Source organism: Mytilus californianus, unplaced genomic scaffold, assembly GCF_021869535.1.
Source record: "Mytilus californianus isolate M0D057914Y unplaced genomic scaffold, xbMytCali1.0.p SCAF_2, whole genome shotgun sequence".
NCBI classification, from domain to species: Eukaryota; Metazoa; Mollusca; class Bivalvia; order Mytilida; family Mytilidae; genus Mytilus; species Mytilus californianus.
In genome coordinates, this window is record NW_026262668.1 from 100,005,864 (window position 1) to 100,026,385 (window position 20,522).

The 20,522-nt window shown below is 32.2% G+C and overlaps 1 protein-coding gene across 1 annotated transcript in view; it reads right to left on the reverse strand.

The window, feature by feature from the left end:
• Window positions 1-5,198: 5,198 nt before the first annotated feature.
• The window catches only part of LOC127730573 (activating signal cointegrator 1 complex subunit 2 homolog), a 28,700-nt gene continuing 13,376 nt past the window's right edge, over window positions 5,199-20,522 (reverse strand). Inside the window, exons 2-5 of the mRNA XM_052239023.1 lie at window positions 18,761-18,837; window positions 13,991-14,088; window positions 7,930-8,055; window positions 5,199-7,153 (exon numbers count right to left, since the gene is read on the reverse strand). Of these exons, the coding sequence (XP_052094983.1) occupies window positions 6,876-7,153; window positions 7,930-8,055; window positions 13,991-14,088; window positions 18,761-18,837 (579 nt within the window). The 3' untranslated portion in view covers window positions 5,199-6,875. The remainder of the gene's footprint in view (window positions 7,154-7,929; window positions 8,056-13,990; window positions 14,089-18,760; window positions 18,838-20,522) is intronic.

Consider the following 20,522-nt stretch of genomic DNA (forward strand, 5'->3'; position numbering starts at 1 on the left):
TGAATTATATTCTAGTCTACAATGTTGGAGGTGACAATTGTTGAAGATGCATATTGAACTAGGTGAGCGACACAGGCTCATTATAGCCTATAGTTGTGTGTTTCTGTCTATTATTAGAACCTCTAGTTGTGTTTCTGGATATTATTAGAACCTCTAGTTGTGTTTCTGGATATTATTAGAACCTCTAGTTGTGTTTCTGGATATTATTAGAACCTCTAGTTGTGTTTCTGGGTATTATTAGAACCTCTAGTTGTGTTTCTGGATATTATTTTAAAAACTATAATAGATAGAAATTTTTCATTGCAAAAATGATCAGCAAGAAAAGATCTGAATATGAATAAACATGAGTAGCTGTGAGTACTTTTTATCGGTACTTGTTGTTTTTGTGCCGATCTCATATGTCGAGCTCATTTTCAACTAATTCTTGCAGATTGTTCTTTTGTAACATTTGACTGTTACGCCATTGTCCCAATTTAGGAGCGGGTTGAACACTGACAAACATGTTTAACCCTCCAAATTATGTATTTGCCTGTCCGTAATTCAGTGGTTGTAGTTGGTTACTTCCTGTCATATTTATTTTTATTTTTATTGTTTTAGCATAAATCAGGCTGTTGGTATTCAACATTTTTCATGCCATGCTCTTTAATAGTAAACTAGACTGTATGTGCTATGCTCGTTGTTGAAGACCGTATGGTGGGATTTGATGTCTACATCCATGTCCTTTAGTGGATAGTTGCCTCATGAGCAATAATACCACATCTGCTTACTTTTATTCTACACGACCAAAATGGTCAGTTGACTCATTATATGTCGAGTAATTGAGGATTTTTACCTTTTTTTTTTTTTTTTTTGGCTATAATCATAAAAAAACAATGTAAGATAGAGAGAAACTTTAAACAGGAAAAAAGCTAGACAAAATCTATTAAAAAGTCAACATTGACAAATCATCAGATGACTCTTCATAAGAGTTATTGACTTTCAATTTTTATACTTTTTGGGGGGATAAAACAATAGTAGATACAAACTTTAAAACAGAAAAAATAAGATCTACAAAAAAGAATAATTGACCGAAATAGTCAGTCGACTCAAAATAGAAATAATTGCCCTTATATACGTCGTAATTGATGATTTTTTACCAATGTTTTGCCATTTTGTCTATACAAAGAAAATAAAGTTCTACGTGTGTTTCGATGCTCAAACAACCCTGGCTTTCAAATTTTTGTCTTTGAGCGTTCCTGATGAAGGTTAACACAAAAAAGCACTTCTGACGCATACAGTTTTTATATTTTGAACAGGAATAAAAGATCTACAAATTAGTTAAAACAGATGAAATGGTCTGGCAACTTTTTATAGGATTTATTGGATTTATTGTCATAAAATGATAATTTGTACCCATTTCAAGGGGGTTTGAATTATAAGCTTGAAAATTATAATAGATAGAAACTGTGTTAAGATCATTTTTATCAAAACTGTCAGACAAATCCTTAGGAATTTATCGCTCTTCAATGACGACTTTTAAAATGATTTTGCATTTTGCCTTTTCATCTAAAAACTATATATTTATAGTCGGCTATTTTATGTTTCTGCCATGGTGGATATAGAGAGAAACTGTTGACTGCAAAAACGTTTTTAACAGCAAGAAAAGATCTACAAATAAATCTATATGGTCAGTGCTGCATTATGTGATCACTCCAGATTCCAAGATGGATGGGACTGAATCGAAAATCCTTGACATGTGAATGTCAGTACTAATTACTTGCAGATAGTATGTAACAACACCCTTTTAATCATCTACAAACATCTTTTCACAATTAAATTTGCCATAAATAATCAAAAAGTTCAGCCGTACATTGAAATAAATTAGACAAATAATAAAAATATTACACTGTACATATTGACACACTGACTATCCTAGCCCTAGACTCACTGACTATCCTAGCCCTAGACTCCTCACGTACTGGTGAAGCTGCTACTGTATCATCTGACAGAAAAAAACGGCAAAAAAGTTGTTGTATAATGAATGACGCTTTACAAGAACAGCGAGTAATATCAAGGAAAACAGAGAGAAAAAGCTTGACTACTGGTAAAGGGGCAAAAAGTTTCTTTATATCAAAAAAGAAATCTAATGTTCCGTATCTTGAAAGATAATTCAACTTTATTTTTAGTGCAAATGTACACAGTTACAGAAAATGTACACTGCCGAAAGAGCTAAGTTTTTGAAACTCGGAATTACTTCGTCTGAAATGCACATTGATTTTTTTAATATTGTACTTTGTTTGTAGGATTACAAGGAATGTGTGATTTTAAAGATGAAGGAATAGCAGAAAGACACTGAGCTTTCATTGTTAAAATTTCAATCCGCAGCAGTCATATGGATTTATATAATATATAGATACCAATACAATTTAAAATTTTAATGGGATGGACTTTGGCATAAGTTACTGTTATAAACAATATACTAGTAAATGGGAAAATGTTAAATGAGATACAAAATATGTATAATAATATAAAATCAAATTTTATTTTTAACAACAGCAAGTCTGATTATTTTCCGTGTAGTAATGGGGTAAGGCAAGAGGAAAACATGCCCCTTTTTTGGTTGCAGTATTTTTAAATGTTTTGGAAATTTTTTTTTTACACACGAATAATTGTAATTAAAGGCCTTTTCACAGTTACAGAAGAAATAGATGTATCTATCAAAATCTTTTTATCATTATATGCAGATGATACTGTTTTGATGTCCGAAACACTACATGATCTTTAAAGACAGTTAGATATTTTTCATGAATACTGTAAATACTGGAATTTAAAGTTTATGTATCCAAAACCAAAATATTATGTTTTTCATATGGAAGATTACCAGACAATTTTCACTTTGTTTTAGATAATTAAGAGATAGAAATCGTTCGAGTTTAGCTATTTAGGTATTTTATTGACAAAACAGGAAATTATAAAAAGACAATTAAATCACAAGTTGAAAAAGGGACAAAAGCCATGTATGAGATACTTAAAAAGGGAACATTTCATGGCCTATCAGTTTCTTGTCAGTTAAATCTTTTTGATAGAGTAACCAAACCTGGTCTGTTATATGGATCAGAAATATGGGGCTTCAGTAACTGAATCTGAAATGTTCCACTCACAACTGTATTATATACGGTGAGCTAGGACGTTTTCCACTAAAGAAATAAACTATGGGAAAACAGTCAAAGTATTCTTGCATTATATATAAACTACTGTACCACTTGTATTGTACCAAAAACATAGATTTTAAATGGTTAAAATTTGTTAGACGTAACTATTTTTGATGAATGTGGATTTTCTTAAACATGAAAAACACAGTAGTTTTTAAATGATATATGGTTGAAATGTAATATCAAAGCAAGATTGTGTGATCAATTCAAACATACATGAAATGAGACTATTCAAAACTGTTCGAAAGCCTTGAATAACCGTATTTTTAAGATTTTTTTTTTTTTAAGAATATCTAAATATTCTAGACCAAAACGTTGTTCGCGATATGTAAATTTAGAATATGTAACCATAAACTTCCAGTTGAACTTGGAATGGGTTCAATATAGAAAGGGAAAATAGAAAGTGTAATTTATTCACATTGGGGATCCATTCCATTACATTATAAATTGTTCACATTTTATAGAAGAGAGAAATGAATTTATAAAACAAAAATTTAAATAGAAGGCCAAATATTATACTTTTTTATACTGAAATTATCATATGTCTTCAACAAATAGGACATATCTCATAGATTTATGTTAGTTTATAAGAATTATAAACAAGCGAGTGTGTCCTCCTGAATAAATTGTTTTTGTTTTTGCTATTGTTGTATATATTGTATATTTATGTTTATGTATTTAATGTAATGTATTTAACATGTCTTCTCTGTACCTATGTATTTGGTGATGAGAATAAAGATATATAATATATATATATAAATCTAACATTGTTGGGCTGATGTTTAGACCAGTTGTATATACAAAATGTACACAGCCATGTATCACCAACACTGCTGGTGATCCGATGGATAAATCTGTTGTAGAGTTGTCACTGGTTCAGACGTACTTATATATATATATATGCCACGATATCTCAGTAGCATGAGTTCGAATCCCGGCCAGGGAAGAACAAAAAATTTGCTTCCGCAAATTTACAGATCTAACATTGTTGGGGTGTTATTTAGACGAATTATATATACAGAATGTGTTTTCAGCCTTGTATCACCATCACTGGTGATCCAATGGATAAAATCTGTCGTAGATTTGTCACTGGTTCAGACGTACTTATAATATAATTATTTCTGTGACTGTATCCTACATTAATTTGTAAGATTCTCTACGATAGATAATTTAGCTGATCTGTAATATTCCATCTTCATGCCTTATATATCAGTTACTGTGTTACGACGCTAGATAAAAACTGACGAGGAAAGGTAACACCCGGCCACCGACAGCTTGGTTTTTGTCGAGCCTAGGTGGTCGAGCGGTCTAGCGCGCCGGGCATAGTGCAAGGCGATTTGGTGCAACGATATCTCAGTAGCATGAGTTCGAATCCCGACCAGGGAAAAACAAAAAATTTACTTCCGCAAATTTACAGATCTAACATTGTTGGGCTGTTATTTAGACGAATTATATATATATATATATAAGTCTGAAAATTACGCCCAACAGTGTTAGAATTAGACTTTTATGCTGACAAATTTTTGTCCCTCAACGGGATTCGAACTCACACCTTTGATACACTACAGCACCAATCGCTTAGCCTCATGTCCAGCGCTCTAGACCACATATATTTCATCGTGTATCAACAAATGCCTGCAACTTGCGCATCGAATATTTGGAGTGATCTAAGGACTTGGTCGTCCTGAATATGCATGAAATATTTGCCACTGGACGTTAAGCAACCAACAATCAATCTAAGGACTTGGTCTAATAGATTAACCAACCAACGGAATAGTAATTGAAAACCTCAATTGAGAGACATGTTGTAAATCTATAGAATTTTAAGAGGATATATTTTTTCTTTCACTTTGATGGCTTGTTGTAGTTTTCCTCTAGCATTTGATAAAATTTCTTACCAAATGAACAATCTACTTTGGTGATACGAAGTTCAAAATAGTAAGATGTTTTACCTGCACAGATTTGTCCAATACACTCAACAAAAATTCCCAGAAAAAAAAATGCAAATAAGGATTTTTGTAAACTTTAATAGAAAAATATCTTTGTTCTTCACAAATATATGAAAATCAACAAGAAAATGAATCAACAATTATTAACGAATAAATGCATCGTAGATAATAATCTTACAATAAAACGATAAAACTGAACTGCGCTACAATGTACTTTAAGTACACCTTCTAAAGCATTTCACTTCACCATTTAATGTAACGCTTAACGTGCAAAAACTTTCATAAATGTAAAAGTTACATAAACTATACCATAAAAAAAACTTTAACAATAAAAGTATCACAGAGTATATATCTTTAATTTTATACTTCAATCAATATGATGTTGGGGAAACATGAAAATGGATACACTTTTTAAAGGATGCGAGATCAAAAACCTTGACTACGTAAGGTTGCTTTTTTCAAGAACATATATTTTAGGCTCCGTAATGTTTAAAAGTTATAAAGATCATTTGACCTTATGTTTTCACATCTTTTCTTAACATTCTTATATTTACAAATATTGCAGCAAAAAAAAAAATCTAAAAAATACGTATCAGAAAGATACTCATTAATTAGCCGTTACAGAATCTAATGCACTTTTCGTAATATTTCCGAATGCGTACACCAAAATGTTGTGATTGGTTAAAATAGCATTAAACAAAGGAAATTCATCTAATGACGTGACGTTATTTTCACGCAATGAAATTACCCAGAGTCCTCTTGATTCTGAAGCGGCGAATTTGAGATATTTCTACTGGTTAGCATTATTTCGCGTGAAGATAATTTCAAAGACACTTTTTTTGAAATCATTGACATTTTGATACAATAATACGCGTCTGGCGTACCAAATTATAAGTCTGGTATCTTTGATGAGTTTTTGTTTTTAAAACTAGATATGAATGGGAAAAGAGAAAATGACTAGTTAAAGAAACACATTTATATAAAACAAAATACATGTCTCTAAAAATAATACTTTCTGTTTGTCCATAATTCACTATCTAACTTAAATGCAATCGAAAGATTTAAATAAAATCAAAATAAGTACGACCTTAAATGGTCCAACAGTTTCAAGACCATCGCATAAAAAAAATCACGTTTATAATACTACACAGAAATCAAAAGACAGGTTTAATAAACTTAATTAAATAGTTACATTCGAATATCAACTGAATAACGTAATAAATAAAAAAACGATTTGAAAACATATTTGATTACACTCAACACAATAAAAAAAAAATAAAAAAATAGAAAAAAAACCAAGTGAATTATTTCGATAATAAGAAATGCTACTTATCTATGCATAACATGGCAATTGTATCTACAAATCGCCAATTGTATAATAAGGCAATGTGTTTTAGTCCAATGTCCACATAGCATTAACTAATGTTCCAAAGTTGGTGGGTTGTTCTTCTACATTGTATATATACATAACTTAACTCTGATTGATTAAAATGCACGAATTTCACATAATTATTTTTACAATAAGCTTTTTTTAAAAAAAAGACTTCCATAATCAACAATTTATAAAATTTTTATTGATAATTATTGAACAATTAAATACTTTCAATCATTAAAAAATTAAATACTTTAAGTTCTATCACAGAAATGCAATGGTCAGCAGGCGTCATAACATAAGTCCTCGTTGTTTCATTTTAAAATCTGTTTCAATCCCTGACCGAAGTGACAAACCGTCAAATCACCTAGGAATGGGTTGTTGTGGCTGTGTTACTCCTGTTGGGACATGTTGTCTTTGAGACTGAACCTGAACTCGTCCTGTATGAACTTGCTGGCTTTGGGGCGGAACTTGGTTCCTTGGCGGAGGTGGTTGTTGCCTGGGAGGGTTAACTGAATTCCGTGTGGGTCGTTGTTGACTGGTCAGTTGTTGTCGCGGGGGTTGCTGTACTGGACCTTCTATATATGATGGAGGATATGATATTGTACTGACATCACTTTGTCCTCGATTATTATGATATTCTACAAAAACAAAATCAGCATATATTTAAACATATAATATAATATACGAAAGGAATTAAGAATATTCAGGATCAAGGGTCTGGTTTTTGAAGACACATCATATGACACACTTTAGGACCTGACGTCAAACAAGGAACATATTTTAAAATCAGTTTTATCAAACGTAGATCAAATTGATTTATTTCTTTATTTCTTTATGACCGCAATATAAAATATTTTGTCTAAAACGACATTTTTTTCGGAAGAAAAGAGTATATTCAATAAGCGCTAAAATTACCTCTACGATTTTGATGTTTTTTTAATCAGGTCAAAACGCAAGTTCTTTTTGGCACCTCACATTATACATTATGCAGTTATGACCCATTAATTATGCATTATTTGTGTTGTAAGGTCAGTTTTGGTCCAGTGTTTCCCTAATTTATGACAGTTTTTCGCTTAATTAACTATGGCTGCCATCCCTGATCCAGTACATTTTGTTTCTAGGAATTCAATATAAACATTGGCACATTATGGTTGTAGAACGGATCGTAGGTTGCAAACCTTTCAGGTCCCAAAAATGCACACAATCATCATATATTGACAACTTCTACAAAATGTGCTGTCTTTTGAGCCTATAATTTACTATCATGTATGAAGAGAATTGTTTTACATAACATTAATACTTTTGAAATGGATCCGTTTTAGAACAAAATTGTGGTCTTTGTGATATTTCATGATAAAGTTGAAATTCAAGGCCATGTTTGCCAAAAGTTAACCTTTCAGTTAATTCCACTTACGACTTATTAATCTGTAATCTGTTACATAACCCGGTGGAACGGGAAGACTATCTTTAATAGCATCATCATATGAAGGTGGTAGTTGACTAGGGACGGAATAAGGTGGTGGATTCTGTGGTCTAGCAGCTGTAAATAAAAGAAAATGATTTATTAAATATCAATAAAGCTCAATAGGAATGTTCACTCATTTACAAAGCTTTTTCCCCTTTTTATTTTGTCGAGGAAAATCTATTTTCAACATTTTCAGCCTACACTGTAAAAATGGTGTTTAGATCCTAAACACATTTCTAAGCACATCTTTTGTGCACTTTTTTTTTTACATGTTTAGATCTAAACGTGTCTCAGTACAATGTGTTTAGGATTGTGTTTAGAATCGTGTTTAGCTTAGAAAAAAATGTTTAATTTCTAAACACTTTCATTTTTAAACACATTAAAAGTGTTTAAATTCAAGACCTTTTTAGATATTATGTGCTTACTGAGAAATATGTTTAAAAATTAAACACAATCCTAAACACGTTTAGATCTAAACATGTAATACAAGTGTTTAATTTCTAAGCACGACTTTTACAGTGTAGCAATCAACTATTATACGTTAGTAAGTGTATACGATTTGCTTCTGAAACTACTCTTTCTTGTACGCTTGATCAAATTGTTTGAAAGAAAATTACTGACTGTTGAAAACAGTAAAGAAGGAATCAATTCTGTATACATTTGTAAGTGTGGAAGTCTGTAAATATTGAGCGCCTTAATTCAAACATGTAAGCTCGAAAATTGTTAGTGCAAATATCGCAAATTCGTAAATTGAAACATACAAAATTGCCAATCATGAATTTTAATAGTGCAAGTTCTTTTATTAAGGTGAAAAAAATCAAAGAAATGCTGAATCTTTCTACTATTTAACATATTAAGATAATTGTCTCCATTTTAAAACAGTTATTAGAACTGAGATAAGATGTCGCTTAATTATTCATGTGTTCATTTATTATCAGTTGAAATGCCATTTCTTTTATTTCTTTGTTGTATGTTGTTTTATTCTTTGTCACAAACAATTATATATTTATATGACAATAAAGCATCATTATCATTTTTTGTATCTTTGAAACTAGGTTACTGGTATTCAGTGGTCGTCGTTTGTTGTTGTATATCATATTTGTTTTTCGTTCATTGTTTTGTACATAAATCATGCCGTTAGTTTTCTCGTTTGAACTGCTTTACATTTGTCATCTCGGGGCCTTTTATAGCCGATGATACCGACAGTGCCAATCATGTCAGCACTGAATCACTGGTTAGCAGGCGGGTAATACAGACAGTGCCAATCATGTCTGCACTGAATCACTGATGAGTAGGTCGATGCTACCGACAGTGCCAATCATGATTGCATTGAATTACCGATTAGTGGGCCGATGATACCGACAGTGCCAATCATGATTGCATTGAATCACTAGTTAGTCGGCTAGTGATACTGACAGTGCTAATCATGTCAGCACTGAATCACTAGTTAGTGAGCTAGTGATACTGACAGTGCTAATCATGTCAGCAATGAATCACTGGTTAGCAGGCGGGTAATACGGACAGCGCCTATCATGTCTGCACTGAATCACTGATTAGTGGGTCGATGATACTGACAGTGCCAATCATGATTGCATTGAATCACTGATAATTGGTTTAGTGATACCAACAGTGTCAATCATGATTGCATTGAATCACTGATCAGTGGGCTAGTGATACCGACAGTGCTAATCATGATTGCATTGAATCACTGATCATAGGGCTAGTGATACCGACAGTACCAATCATGATTGCATTGAATCACTGATTAGTGGGTCGATGATACCGACAGCGTCAATCATGATTGCATTGAGTCACTAGTGGGCTAGTGATACTGACAGTGCCAATCATGTCAGCACTGAATCACTAGTTAGTGGACCAGTGATACTGACAGTGCCAATCATGTCAGCACTGAATCACTGGTTAGCATGCGGGTAATACGGACAGTTCCAATCATGTCTTCACTGAATCACTGATCAGTGGGCTGATGATACTGACAGTACCAACCGTGATTGCATTGAATCAATGAATAGTTGGCTAGTGATACTGACAGTGTCAATCATAATTGCATTGAATAACTGATTAGTGGGATAGTGATACTGATAATGCCAATCATGATTACATTGAATCACTGATAAATGGGCTATTGATACTAACAGTGCCAATCATGATTGCATTGAATTAATGATTAGTGGGCTAGTAATACCGACAGTGCCAATCATGTCTGCCCTGAATCACTGGTTAGTAAGACGATGATACCGACAGTGCCAATCATGTCTGCCCTGAATCACTGGTTAGTAAGACGATGATACCGACAGTGCCAATCATGTCTGCCCTAAATCACTGGTTAGTAGGCCGATGATACCGACAGTGCCAATCATGTCTGCACTTATTCAGTGATATTAAGGTCGATAATACTATGACCGGAATGTTAGGAGTTGGATTTGTGAAATTAGTTTTTATCAACATTTATTATTTCAATTGTTTTCTTCTATTTTCATCTTTGACATATATTTCATATCATATTTTATTACTAGACATGAGTGTTTTTACACGGATTAATTATCATAATCTTGGAAAAATAACTGGATTTCACAATCTCGATTTATTTAATTACATGTATTTATCCTCTGTGACAGTTTGGACAATAATTTACAAATGCTTGTCATAACCTGCATTGGACGCTGCTTACTGTTTTACTCTATTTTTATTTCTGTTTGGCATCTATTAATCTTCTTAATTTTTTATTTACTTGTGCTGATATATATACAATATATGTGCATTGTCGGAAAATATAAAATTTATTTGTATGAGCTTTAGAAACAGGACGAAAAGCGAGGCTCGCCGAGATTTTCTTCTGTTTCGTAGCGAGTACAAATAAATTTTATATTTTCCTAGTAATGACAGTGTCAATCATGTCAGAACTGGACTACTGGTTAAGGGACCGGTGGTACTGACAGTGGTAATCGTCATAGCACTGAATAACTGGCTAAGGAACCGGTGCTTCCGACGGTGTCAATCTTGTCAGCACTGAATCACTGGTAAATGGATGGATCGGTAGTACCGACAGTGCCAATCTTGTCAGAACTGAATCACTGGTTAATAGACCGGTTGTACTGACAGTGGCAAGCATGTCAGCACTGAATCACTGGTTAAGGGACTGGTAATACTGACAGTGCCAATCCTGTCAGCACTGAATCACTGGTTAAGGGATCGGTTGTACTGACAGTGTCAAGCATGTCAGCACTGAATCACTGGTTAAGGGACTGGTAATACTGACAGTGCCAATCCTGTCAGCACTGAATCACTGGTTAAGGGATGGATCGGTAGTACCGACAGTGTCAATCATGTCAGCACTGAATCACTGGTTAAAGGGTTGATCGGTGGTACCGACAGTGTCAATCATGTCAGCACTGAATCACTGGTTAAGGGATGGATCGTTAGTACTGACAATGTCAATCATGTCAGCACTGAATCTCTGGTTAAGGGGTAAAGGGATGGATCGTTAGTACCGACAGTGTCAATAATGTCAGCACTGAATCACTGGTTAAGGGATGGATCGGTGGTACCGAGAGTGTCAATCGTCACAGCACTGAATTACTGATTAGTAGGCTTTGGTACCGACATTGATGTCAATTTTAGTGAACAAAACATTAGCATTTGACAGTAACCTTTGTTCAGGACGTTCGAGATTAAATGAAAACTACGTGAACTTATAAATGGAAATCCATTAGTGTTTTGAATTATTAATAGATGATGGAAGATTGATATTACATTAACCTAATCAAGCTCTAATTGATATCGATCGGTTCTATTTCAAAAACCGTTTTTATAAACTTTAGCCAAACTGATAATGTTATTTATTTTTGTTCCAAGTTTTAATTGAAAGGTAACTATTTTCGTACGCATTACGACATATTTTAGTAAAATAGTATTACAAAATGTATATTAGATCCATGCATGTGAGATGAATTTTGACTTAGTAGGAACATTCAAGTCAATGAACGCGATAGATATATTATACTATGTTTGTAGTCAAACGAGTAAAGTCAAAATGTGTATTTCTTGTTTGAATTGCTTCACATTTTTAACCTCGGGGCCTTTTATTGCTGACTATATGTAATGGTTTTTTCTTATAGTTGAAGGCCGTTCGATGACCTATAATCGCAATTTAAACTCTGGTGGATAGTTGTCTCATTGACAATCATATCACATCTCCTTGTTTTTATGTGGGTGGGTTGTAAAGTGAAATTTTGCCCAAAAAATTCATATATTCAATACAATAAATGTTGGTATTTATACTAAAGTATTACAATGCTATATATATATATCTATATCTGAGAGGCTTTTGCATCGCAGATTGCAATTGTTCTTTTAAAACACATCAATTTGTATTCAGAACTTCAACGAATCATCTGGTAATAATATCAGCCCACTGCAAAAAGTTTGCAAATAGTCATAAGCAGTACTAATTACAAAAGCATCCAACATTATAAAAGAAAAAAAAATACATATAGAGGTCAAGATAAGGTCTTGATTATACAGTTATGTCAATCCATGTCAACTTATTAGTAGCCCCGATTTTAAAAATTATTGTATAATGTCTATGTTAAATTTCAGTCTTCAAATGTTATTAAAATTGTTTTGGATATTTTATGTTACTGCATTTTAATATTCCTGTCTCGCTCTTAGTCAACAGTTTGGGAAGCCAAAAAGTATGTGAAAACATGTAACACATACCCAAAAGGAAATTGGGGACAGTATCTTTTGGTTTTCTAAACACTTTGGTTCTTTTAATAAGATCACAGTATGGTTTATAATACAGGTACTGTTCTGAAGATCGACTAAAATTGAAATATTAGTTTGCTTAGCAGGGAACAGTTTGTTTAGACTTTATTGAAGCTTTTTAAATAAGTATTGGGTAAACGTGTCTGAAAAGTATGTTCCTACAAGACAAAGAGACTCAAATAGACCGAGACAAAACCCATTTAACATTTGTGATCTATTTATAATCATAATTTGTATTTAAAATTTGAAGAGCTCTAAGTGTACATTACTAAAGTATAGAAATAATATCAGCCGGCACAAGACACAAACTGTAAATTAATAGCTTAAATATTGCTGAACAAATATCAAATTTAACTTCAAATTTGAAAGTGATCGATTTTTGGATTTAATTCCAAAGAAGAATTCATTGCATATTTGTTAAGCTTTTATATCATTGCATTGTATGATAAATTGGGTTTTGTTTTAATATTTACATTTTAATGTGAATAATATTATTTTCTGTTTTATTGGTTATGTGATACTATCTCCACAGATAAAAATCATCTCCACAGTGCTTTTGGGAATATTGATTTTATCAATAAATGCTAGGGTTTTTACAATAGTGCAACGTTTTATAATATCCTATTTAAGGGAAAAGATAACAATAAAGCAAATAAAAAAATACTTTGCATTAAAACTGTAAATTGTAGTAATTCTTAACTTTTGTGATTCGGAAGTAGAGGAAAAAATACCGAACTCCAAGGAAAATTCAAAACGGAAAGTCCCTTGTCAAATGGCAAAATCAAAGCTCAAACACGTCAAACGAATGGAAAACAACTGTAATATTCCTGACTTGGTACAGGCATTTCCTTATGTAGAAAATGGTGGAATATTATAGTCGTTAGTACTCAAAGCAACTAAAATAAATGATACCCGTCTTAACACTTAAGTATCATTGGCCTCACTTTTGTCCTTCAAATGAGAAAAATGTTTTCATGAATTTTCAATATTGTGTTTTTGTACAAATGTCCGTTTTGAGGTGCAGTATCCTCTAGATTTTTCCATTGTAGTAGATTCGGATACTTTTCTTTCCAAACATAAATTTATACTGGTAATTTTGAAAATACATCTCTGAATACAGCTTAATCTTAGTGCAAATTTATAATAACGAATGTCCGAGTATTTTCTGATAGTGTTGATGTTAAATATTACATGTCTTCTCTTTCGAATATTTGGGTCCACATACCTGACAATCTTCGTACTCGTGTCCGATGTCGAGATTTGTGTTTGTAATAGAATACCATTATTGTAATTAAAACAGCTACAAATAAAGCTAACGCCACCCTGTGAATGAAAACAAAAATGATTACGTACAAAATCTTGGTAATTATACATAAATCTAAAACTGATTTTTGACGTACTTTGTCACTTTCTATGAATTTTAAAACGTATCACATTGTAAAGTAAAGTTAGTGATATGACATATGGAATTCTGAAATATATCAATATTGAGGATAAGCTGCATTGTATCTTGAATTTTCAACGAAATATTTCTTATGGTCATGAGTATACTTAAAGTTTCGAGAATATAAGTCAGTATGTTAAGCCTTAGTGTAATAAGTTGATTCACTATGTAATCAAGTATGAGCAATCCTAATTTAAGTGAAGCATTGGATTTAAATGAAACATTTCAGTTCATATATTATTTACATTGGATCAATGTGTTGTTGGAAACAAATCCCAAATGTATCCTGATAAGTCCGATATATTTCAAAAGTACTACTTTATTATGATTAAAGTTAATAAATCACGAACTGGAGCAAATGCTATTTTCATATACTATGGTTTAACTGTAAATAATCTATATACATAAAGAAGATATTTGATTGTTCTAGATTATAATATCTTGTAATCGATTCACGCTAGCTTCTGTGAAAAGATAGACAAACTAGAAACGGACCATCAAGCAAGAAGATTCGGAACACTTGATTAAGGTTGAATGGGGGAGCGTGGTTAGGGTCTTCATAAAATAGAGGCTATAAATAGCATGTGTCGCTCACTTAGCTCTGTGTGCATCTTCAACAATGGACACTCTCCAACATTGTGGACTAAAACAGAATTCGTTAGAAAAATCTCTTTTTTGTTGATCTTGTATCGCTGATAATTTAGCTAACAGTTTCTCTCTATCTTCTTTAGTTTTTGCCCAAAACAGAAAAAAGGGTAAAAAAAAAATCGCCATTCAAGGGCAATCATAAAGAGTCTACAACGCAAAAATGCAAAAATTGTCATTAATAATAATAGCAAGAACTATAATAAAGAGTCGACTGACTATTTCAGCAATGCTGACTTATTTGGAGATCTTGTCTTGCTGATAATTTTCGCTTATTCAATTTTTTTTCTAACTATTATACTTTTTAAGATTAAAGCCAAAAACGCAATAAAATGGTAAAAATCGTCATTAAAAAGCAATAAATCCAATAAGGAAATGTCGGACGATTACGGCCGCGCTGACATATTTGTTGATCTTGTCTTGCTTATCATTTTTGCCGCCATACAAAGTGTCTCTCTATTTATCATAATTTTCAAGATAATAGGCAAAAACACTAAAAATTGGTAAAAATCATCATTAAAGAGCAATAACTCCAATAAGAAATCGTCGGACAATTTCAGCCATGTGGACTTATTTGTATGTCTTGTCTTGCTGATCATATTTGCTTGTTAAAGTTTTATTCTTTCTATCATAGTCTTTAAGATATAAGCCAAAAACTCAAAAAATGGTAAAAATCGTCATCACAGGGCAATAACTCCAATAAAGAATCGTCAGTAAATTTCGGCTATAATGACATATTTGTAGAACCTGTCTTGTTGATGATTTTTGCGATTTAAAAAGTCTTTCTATCTATTATAGTTTTCAAGATAATAGACAAAAAGGAAAAAGAAATGATTAATTTCGTAATTTAAGGGCAATAACTCCTAAAGGAAGTCGGCTGAAAGTTTCGATGTAAATGAACAATGGGTAGATCTCAACTTTCTACACATTTCTACCCCGTCAGATTTTCTCTATTCATATCGGTTTTCAAGATAATCGGCAAAACTTGAATTTTACCCCTATGTTCTATTTTTAGCCATGTCGGTTGGTAGGCGTGATCACCGAACACATTTTTAAAACTACATGTAGATACCCCAATGATGATTGTGGCCAAGTTTAGTTAAATTTGGCCTGGTAGTTTCAGAGGAGAAGATTTTTGTAAAAGTTAACGGACGATGACGGACGACGGACGCCAAGTAATGAGAAAAACTTACTTGGCCCTTTGGGCAAGGTGATCTAAAAACGATAGAATGTTTGAAAGATTTGCAAAACTGTTGTTTACATCCGGTGCTTTTTTTTCAAAATAAAATAAAAAGTATGGGTCGCGGAGATTTTTTCAAGATAGAGGTTGTCAAAAAAGACCAATTTTGCAAAGATTATACAAGGAAAATCAACTTTTGTGTGAATAAAAAGAGACCAAACGTTAACATTTTACTGTATGAGAAGATATATGCTTATCATGTGCACTATACTCATTTACCTGCTACAAAACAAAATAGACAGTTTTAATGTAAATTCCATAATGAAATTAACATATCTAAGTTATCATGTCTCATATGGCTTAGTTAAAAAAAATGGAATCAAACAATAAAAGGAGTAGGTCCGGTAAGGGCCGATTTTGGCCTCAAAATTCAGGTTCATCTGATGAAAGATTTTGGACACTTTTTAAACACTTAAGTGTCTACTTCAGTCGATTCAATTAGTTTATGTGAAAGATTTGAACTGATTAAGTCATTAAAGACGCTCAAATTCAAGCTTAAATATGAAAAATCTATCAAATATGCCATAATATGTCACTTTTCAGATGGTTTTTGTCAAAAATGAAAGTGGCCGCATCCGTGTTCATTCTCAACCTTTATTTATGTTATGTATTATCATCAAATACAACTTACATTTGAATATTAAGAATGAACACAAATGCGGCCACTTCCATTTCAGACGGAAACCGTCTAAAAATTTACCAAAATGCTAAAATTTCGAAGATTTCAGTAATTTGCATGACTTAATGATGCTAGTACCCGATACTTGTGCATTGTATTGTCAAAAAAAGCCCATATTTATGTAACAGAAGTATTCTTCTTTCCAATAAACAGCTAAAAATTTACATTTTAACAATTTTGTAAAACTGCTATATCTTGGGGCCAAAATGGGGTCTTACTGGGCCTACTCCTTTCTGTATTTGTTATAATATTAGTTTTTCTAAGATAAACAACATATTTTTCTGAATTTAAATGAAAAGTCATCAAAATTAAACGCATTTTGCATATTTCATTAAAGATCTAGACCGATTGTGGTCTGCTATTTTACAATCTAAGATGGAGGGACACCCAATCTATCTGACAAGTGAAATTCTAAAATTAGGTCAATGTGACAATATACAAACGAGACAGAACAAAAGCATTGAGCCTGGGGTCCGGGAGTGATAAACACGAACAAACATATACAAACAGCGCCGCGTATAAAAAAAACTAGTACTCTTGGTAACAAACTTCCATAAAAAGCAGGGATTATGATATATAGTGAGTATGCTTTCTTTAGAAAGCCAATATAAACGACACTGGTGTTTGAGAAGCGAATCAACCGTAATATGCTTACATCGTGTGAAGATGTTGCAAACTATATATTGATACTTAGGTGAGAAATACTTCTTCGAAATTCAAATATGTTCAAGTAAGTCACACAGTTTGGTAGTAACAAATGTCTTTTTGTTTAAAAAAAAATAAGATTTAAATGCACAATTCAGTCACGACGTTATGCTGTACTGTTGCCTTTTCGGTGCTTTTTCCGATGCTAGGATCTATACTCAATAAACTTATTCGGAAACACCTCAATTTTATATCAATTAAACGGCAATTCCAGTGGTAATAGCATAATACTCACTCTTAAAGAAACTTCGAAGGGCAGGGTTTCGAGATTAGATAGTTCAATGTTACAATTGCTGAACTTTTACGCATATTCTATACTGTAGTACTTCTATTTTTCGAATATGTAATTTGCTTGAAAATATGAAAGCTACATATATCATTTTGCCATATTCATATACAATTCCTTATAGCCACTTACCATATATACAAGAATATGAACCAACATGATTATATGATAGTTACTTACCATATATACCAGAAGGTGTACCAACATGATTATGTGATAGTTACTTACCATATATACCAGAAGGTGTACCAACATGATTATATGATAGTTACTTACCATATATACCAGAAGGTGTACCAACATGATTATATGATAGTTACTTACCATATATACCAGAAGGTGTACCAACATGATTATATGATAGTTACTTACCATATATACCAGAAGGTGTACCAACATGATTATATGATAGTTACTTACCATATATACCAGAAGGTGTACCAACATGATTATATGATAGTTACTTACCATATATACCAGAAGGTGAACCAACATGATTATGTGATAGTTACTTACCATATATACCAGAAGGTGTACCAACATGATTATATGATAGTTACTTACCATATATACCAGAAGGTGTACCAACATGATTATATGATAGTTACTTACCATATATACCAGAAGGTGAACCAACATGATTATGTGATAGTTACTTACCATATATACCAGAAGGTGAACCAACATGATTATATGATAGTTACTTACCATATATACCAGAAGGTGTACCAACATGATTATATGATAGTTACTTACCATATATACCAGAAGGTGTACCAACATGATTATATGATAGTTACTTACCATATATACCAGAAGGTGAACCAACATGATTATATGATAGTTACTTACCATATATACCAGAAGGTGAACCAACATGATTATGTGATAGTTACTTACCATATATACCAGAAGGTGAACCAACATGATTATATGATAGTTACTTACCATATATACCAGAAGGTGAACCAACATGATTATATGATAGTTACTTACCATATATACCAGAAGGTGTACCAACATGATTCCGACTGAGAACCATCACTTTTACCTCCACAATTACAACTTATTTCCTGAAATAAACAAAAAACAATTTAAGTGTAAAACAGCACATATATAGTTATATTCTATTCCATGCATAGTGTCACTGTTTTATGTTATTGTCTTAAATTGTGTAAAATTGCGCGATAATCAGTCCGATAGGGTTAAATACACTTTTAAAACGCTTAAATTTTGAGTAATCTAAAGTGCAAAATATTGGATATTGGATAGTGTCACATCATAAATGAGAAATATACTTTAAAGTTTCACGAATAAGCCGAACAAAAATGTCATTTCAATAATGACATATACCGGGTATATAGATTTCTTTTAAATTTCATAAAAAATATATTATGCAAAATTATAACTTTTTTGTAAAACATTTCTGCATAATATAACTAGGCTTTGTGAAAAAAAAATCCAATAAAAGATCGAAGTTTCACTATTTTGTTTTTAATATGGACCATCTTTCTCCACGATGCGACCTGTTTGTATGTAGGTTATTCTAACACCAAACCAGACTAAGCATGAATAATGTGAAATAATTGTAAATTCAAAAGAGAAAACAAACGGTCTAAGTTAATCTAAAACAATTACCGAAAAACAAATATAACAGACAAGACACCACAAACAAACACTGGACTATATATTCTCCACGCCTAGGACGCTCCACCCTATACACAACTTTTGATGAGTGTGTTTTACTGTAACAGCATAACATAAACACAAACTATAAAATCAATTCAAAAAGGATAGAGGGATTAAATCATCAACCAGTAACTGAATGACCAATTACACAAAGACTTCGACTAAGGCTATTCGCAGTTATTTAAAGCTAGTTTAAAGATGATATCAATAAAAAGACCATGCATGCTTTCCCGGACTAAAATGTAATCAACATAACTTAACGGATCAAGTAAAGACGTCATAAGCAGTCTGATGGTCCATGATTTTTTATTCATTTATATTTACTTTTATTTACACTTTTGTTCTTATTCATTGTTACTTTTATCTTGTCAATAAAATAAGGGTTTGAGTGGCAGATCCAGAGGGTGTTGCGCGGTCCCGGTTTCTCGTCGCAAAATTGTTTAATATAAAAAAAGGTAAGAAGATTCTACAATGATATCGGTTAAGCCTTAAAATAATAAAGGTTGTGGATTATCAAAACAACTAAAAAGGATGTCCGTGGGTCTCCTTGGATTAATTCATAATAGAAAAATTAAAAAGCTAGATTAATCACAGTATTTCCGATATAAATATTGACCAAAGATAAAATCATGCAATTAAATTAAATAATTTAAACCAAGATGAGCTCGGGGCTCACTCAATAAATAACTCAACAATTATTTCAGCCATTACAACAGTTCGAACCAATATTAAAATATTGTATTCAGAAATCAAACATGTGTTACAATGTGTATAATGAGTATAAATAAAATACACATAAAAAGATTGCCAATGTTACAGCAAAATCCTTACATTTTGACTTCTATTTATAACCCATCTAAATAACATTAAAAGCAACAAAAAAGAAAAAAAAACCAAAACAATTAAAAAAGCATAACTAGATATAAGGAAATCAACTCAATTTTTTTCTTCTAAAATGGATCAGATCACATTACAAATATTAATAGCAAAAAAGAATCTTTCGAATCTAGCAAAAATACCTCTGTAAATGTGATATAGGGAGAGCTGTAAATACAATGTAGGGAGAGCT